This window comes from Oncorhynchus mykiss, unplaced genomic scaffold (assembly GCF_057628025.1).
Source record: "Oncorhynchus mykiss isolate SJ-2025 unplaced genomic scaffold, ASM5762802v1 scaffold103, whole genome shotgun sequence".
NCBI lineage: Eukaryota > Metazoa > Chordata > Actinopteri > Salmoniformes > Salmonidae > Oncorhynchus > Oncorhynchus mykiss.
This window is the reverse complement of record NW_028322102.1, coordinates 2146485-2152500: the sequence shown is the minus strand read 5'-3', so window position 1 is coordinate 2152500 and position 6016 is coordinate 2146485. Positions and strand designations below refer to the sequence as shown.

Genomic DNA, 6016 nt, shown 5'->3' with positions numbered 1-6016 from the left:
GTTTGTTCTTCACTGGTTGCCCTTTTCTTGTGGCAACAGGTACTAGAAAGCTTTACCTCCCTAATCTTACTACATTTCCACACATATAGATTTTTCTACTGTGTTATTGACTGTATGTTTGTTTACTCCATGTATAACTCTGTGTTGTTGTTTGTGTCACACTGCTCTGCTTTATCTTGGCCAGGTTGCAGTTGTAAATGAGAACTTGTTCTCAACTGGCCTACCTGGTTAAATAAAGGTGTTCTCAACTAGCCTACCTGGTTAAATAAAGGTGTTCTCAACTAGCCTACCTGGTTAAGTAAAGGTGAAATAAAAAAATAAATTTAAAAAACACATCACAAATCCTACTGCTGTGATTGGTCACTGTGGTATTTCACCCAGTAGATATCAAATCAAATCAAATCAAATGTTATTTGTCACATACACATGGTTAGCAGATGTTAATGCGAGTGTAGTGAAATGCTTGTGCTTCTAGTTCCGACAATGCAGTAATAACCAACGAGTAATCTAACTAACAATTCCAAAACTACTGTCTTGTACACAGTGTAAAACTTCCGGCGCCGACAGAGATGGCCGCCTCGCTTCGCGTTCCCAGTAGATATGGGAGTTTATCAAAATCGGGTTTGTTTTCGAAATCTTTATGGATCTGTGTAATCTGAGGGAAATATGTCTCTCTAATATGGTCATACAGGAGGTTAGGAAGTGCAGCTCAGTTTCCACCTCATTTTGTGGGCAGTGAGCACATAGCCTGTCTTCTCTTGAGAGCCATGTCTGCCTACGTCTGCCTTTCTCAATAGCAAGGCTATGCTCACTGAGTCTGTACATAGTCAAAGCTTTCCTTAAGTTTGGGTCAGTCACAGTGGTCAGATATTCTCTGTTTAGTGCCAAATAACATTCTAGTTTGCTCTGTTTTTTTGTTAATTCTTTTCAATGTGTCAAGTGTCTTTTTGTTTTCTCATGATTTGGTTGGGTCTAATTGTGTTGCTGTCCTGGGGCTCTGTGGGGTCTGTTTGTGTTTGTGAACAGAGCCCCAGGACCAGCTTGCTTAGGGGACTCTTCTCCAGGTTCATCTCTCTGTAGGTGATGGCTTTGTTATGGAAGGTTTGGGAATCACTTCCTTTTAGGTGGTTGTAGAATTTAACAGCTCTTTTCTGGATTTGGATAATTAGCGAGTACCGGCCTTATTCTGCTCTGCATGCATTATTTGGTGTTTTACGTTGTACACAGAGAATATTTTTGCAGAATTCTGCGTGCAGAGTCTCAATTTAGTGTTTGTCCCATTTTGGGAATTATTGGTTGGTGAGCGGACCCCAGACCTCACAACCAGAGAGGGCAAGGAGTTCTATAGCTGATTCAAGTATGTTTATCCAGATCCTTGCCTTGAAGAAGGGCATTTAAAGAGCCAGAGCCAGACTCTTTGTCTGGCTCTGGGAATGTGACCGTGAGACATTCAAAGCCATATCATCAATTTAGCCCTAATCCGTGTCATTCAGCACCTAGGGACATTCCCTGTTTAGTACACAGGCAAAAACAATGCCAACAATCCTTTCTGAAGTTTATACTCGTAGTTCTAGAATCTAATTGAATAGAATCTAATATAATCGAATTGAATAGAATAGAATCTAATAGAATCTAATTGAATAGAATAGAATCTAATAGAATCTAATTTAATAGAATATAATCTAATTGAACAGAATAGAATCTAATATAATCTAATTGAATAGAATAGAATCTAATATAATCTAATTGAATAGAATAGAATCTAATAGAATCTAATTGAATAGAATATAATCTAATATAATCTAATAGAATAGAATAGAATCTAATAGAATAGAATCTAATTGAATAGAATAGAATCTAATTGAACTATGTTTTTGGAAGCACTGCAGGAAAGAGATCCCATGGGACTCGCATCAACCACCCGAGTGGCACAGCGGTCTAAGGCACTGCATATCAGTGGTAGAAGCATCACTACAGACACTCTGGTTCGATTCCAGGCTGTATCACAACCGGCCGTGATTGGGAGTCACATAGGGCGGCGCACAATTGGGCCCGGCGTCGTCCGGGTTTGGCCGGTGTAGGCCGTCAACTGACTTGCCAAGTTAACTTCTAAGATACAATGGATTTTTGTTTAAAACATCTCTGGCCCAAACAGAGACACGGCACAGAGCACAACCCCTGGAATGAATAGGCCATATTCTCATAAACCATGTGCTCACACTTCTGCTTCGAAAACATCTAAATCAGATTACAGTGAGAGGGAGAGGCCATTCAATACTCCCATCTGTTCCTAGACTCATTGGACAACTGGGTTAGGTTGGGGATATTAACTACTAAATTGTTGCATACGTGACTAATGGGAATTGGGGTATTTACAGGTATTTGGTCATGTTAAACCCATGAACTCAGTCATTACATGAAAGGAGTGGATTCTGGATGCCTGTCTGCTTCTGCTCTCTGGCCATGGCTTCACAATAGCAATGGAGCAGGCAGAAGCACCAACAGATCTGAGGCCAGGGCTAGTGAGATCAGATCTGGGAACAGGGCTAGTGAGATCAGATCTGGGACCAGGCTAGAGAGATCAGATCTGGGACCAGGCTAGAGAGATCAGATCTGGGACCAGGCTAGAGAGATCAGATCTGGGACCAGGCTATAGAGATCAGATCTGGGACCAGGCTAGAGAGATCAGATCTGGGACCAGGCTAGAGAGATCAGATCTGGGACCAGGCTAGAGAGATCAGATCTGGGACCAGGCTAGTGAGATCAGATCAAATCTGGGACTAGGCTAGGTGAGATCAGATATGGGACCAGGCTAGAGAGATCAGATCTGGGACCAGGTTAGTGAGATCAGATCTGGGACCAGGTTGGAGAGATCAGATCTAGGACCAGGGATAGTGAGATCAGATCTGGGACCAGGCTAGTGAGATCAGATCTGGGACCAGGGCTAGTGAGATCAGATCTGGGACCAAGCTAGGTGAGATCAGATCTGGGACCAGGCTAGTGAGATCAGATCTGGCACCAGGCTAGTGAGATCAGATCTGGGACCAGGCTAGGGAGATCAAATCTGGGACCAGGCTGGAGAGATCAGATCTGGGACCAGGGATAGTGAGATCAGATCTGGGACCAGGGATAGTGAGATCTGGGACCAGGCTAGCGAGATCAGATCTGGGACCAGGCCTAGTGAGATCAGATCTGGGACCAGGGCTAGCGGATTCGGCTGTAAGTAAGCAGAGTCATATCTAAAGTCGTATGTGCAGCTTCAGGGTCTAAGACATAGGAGTCCCTCTGTCCCAAATAGCATGATGTTCCCTGTGTAGTGCACTACTTTTGACCAGATCCTACAGGGTCCAGGACAACAGTAGTGCACTACGTAGGCGATAGGGTGCCATTTGGGACGGAACCACAGCTAATGGTATTAATATCAGGTTCCCTGCAGGCTGGAGCTATATTTATAAGGGTCCCAATGGAAGACTGACCTTCCCAATGCAGCCGGCTGGCATTTCACACTTTACAGCAAGATCCTGGCAGAAATGTATTACTTGAATGCTGTCACTTTTTTTATTATTATTCAATAACAACTCTATACTCTATACCTATATGGAAAAACTCCAGTGTTAGGAATTATGACGTGGATGAGATCTGGAGAGAAAAAAAAGTTAATAGCAGGACAGAAAAGGTCGCAGATTATGAAGTAGCTGGCGTGGTTTTTGTATGGAACTAATGTTTGATGTATGGCCTCATTGTTGCCTAATTAGACGTCTTCCACATGTCATGTACAGAATGTATGCTACTATTTATTTAACTAGGCAAGTCAGTTAATTAAGAACAAATTCTTATTTTCAATGACGGCCTAGGAACAGTGGGTTAACTGCCTGTTCATGGGGCAGAACGACAGATTTGTACCTTGTCGGCTCGGGAGTTTGTACTTGCAACCTTCCGGTTACTAGTCCAACGCTCGAACCACTAGGCTACCCTGTCGCCCCTACACTCTAACCACTAGGTCACCCTGCCGCCCCTACACTCTAACCACTAGGCTACCCTGCCGCCCCTACACTCTAACCACTAGGCTACCCTGCCGCCCCTACACTCTAACCACTAGGCTACCCTGCCGCCCCTACACTCTAACCACTAGGCTACCCTGCCGCCCCTACACTCTAACCACTAGGCTACCCTGCCGCCTCTACACTCTAACCACTAGGCTACCCTGTCGCCCCTACACTCTAACCACTAGGCTACCCTGTCGCCCCTACACTCTAACCACTAGGTCACCCTGCCGCCCCTACACTCTAACCACTAGGCTACCCTGCCGCCCCTCTACCAATTAAGACATTTGTAACAAAAGCAGTACATCATTATATAAATACTAGATACTGTATTGGGAATCAAAGGGGAAATATTGTTATTCTTTATTATTATTATTGAAATTCGTTGAAAATCATATTTTTTTATCTGAATACTCTCGTATTAATTCCACACTCACCTGTGTACTTTTCCCAGTTTTAGTTGTACCAGATACTATAACAAGTCGATTGTTCACCAGGATATCCAAAAATTCCTCTCTAGCTTTCCAAACAGGTAGAGACTGTCTCTCTTGCAGTAGTTTATAATAACGAGAGGAGAAAGGCAATCCATCAAATCGGTTCAGCTCCAGATCCTCTCCGAAGACAAACGCTTCTTCCACGCAGTCAGCAGTTTCCGAATCCGAACAAATCTCTTTCTCCGTCAAATGCTTGTCCTGCTCGGACATGGTCGATCTCTCCGCCATGGAAATGATCGAGGATCCCGTCGGGAGCGCAACAACTGTTGGCAACAGATATAATCAAAAAGCACAGAGAACCGTTTATCCCCCTAAAAAATGAATTCACCGACACATTATAATCCATGTAACAATACCAACGTTGACTTGGAGTTCAATGTATAATCCAAACAGATTCCCGTTAATATTTTGTTGACAGATGTGAAGAGATTTCAGGACAAACAACATGCAGTTTTTTGTTCTTATGTCGGATTAAAACTCTATTACCGTTTCTTGTCTGTCAATCCGCAGCGCACTGTTGCGCTATTGGCCACTGGCGTGGTCAAACACGTGGGTTAACTTGCATAGGCTACACGAATTCATGTGCGCCTACATATGATCACGTGACCACTAGGCCGACTGTAGACTAATAACCCTCTTATAATAATCGAATAAAATTGACAGGGAGAGGGGGTGTGCACCAGTGGAGGCTGGTGGAATGAGTTATAGGAGGACGGGCTCCTTGTAACGGCTGGAATGGAATTATAGGAACAGATTTAAATGTTGTTTCCATATGTTTGATGTGTTTGATACCGTTCCATTCCAACCATAGAAGCAAGGAGAAATAAAGTCCAGATGGTTTTCTTTTATAGTGGAGATCAAGTTAATGAATTGGCTGGCTGGGCTGATGGGACAGCGGATGCTGCAGGGAATTCTCAGATGGAGAACATACATAGATTAGATAGACCTGCGCTAAACATTTTTTTTTTAAAGTATGATTTAGAACGCGTCTCAACCAATCACAATGCTTGTTTTGACAAACCCGTTGTTGGAGGCGTGGCCTTATGTTAACTCTGTTTGGCCACCCATGGCATTAAGTGTCATGCCCGTTCATCACTCATGTTACACTCTGTTAAGATTGTACACTATCGGTTCTGCCGGTCTGCAGTCTGAAAAAGAGTCAACTTAATGCATATGTTGCTAAAGAGCCAACTAGCGTTATTGTCAAGACAGTCACCATTTTGTTGCAGTAGGTCATCTGGATGTATAATTTAGGTAGTAGGACATTAGCTAATAGGTCAGTGGTTCCCAAACGTTTTATAGTCCCGTACCGCTTCAAACATTCAACCTCCAGCTGTGTACTCAGTGGCTTCTGATTCAATTCAATTTTCACAGAAACCACTTGTTGCAATTTCAATGACACTCTCTTGTTCAGATATCAGTAAGTGGACTGGAGGCAGGGAATGGAAGGGATAACAAATCCAGTTGTTTGTGTCGTCC

General features: G+C 43.4%; 1 protein-coding gene across 4 annotated transcripts in view; it reads right to left on the bottom strand.

Moving 5' to 3' along the window:
• Nucleotides 1–5210, bottom strand: part of LOC110515218 (putative pre-mRNA-splicing factor ATP-dependent RNA helicase DHX32) — a 29680-nt gene extending 24470 nt beyond the window's left edge. For 2 of the 4 annotated variants that reach the window (XM_090228884.1, XM_090228886.1), the window contains exon 1: nucleotides 4481–5141. In XM_090228884.1, coding sequence (XP_090085010.1) covers nucleotides 4481–4765 — 285 coding nt within the window. In that variant the 5' untranslated portion in view covers nucleotides 4766–5141. Of the gene's footprint in view, nucleotides 1–4480 lie in introns of all 4 variants that reach the window. The other 2 variants (XM_090228883.1, XM_090228885.1) reach the window with 2 other exon arrangements.
• Nucleotides 5211–6016: the final 806 nt, after the last annotated feature.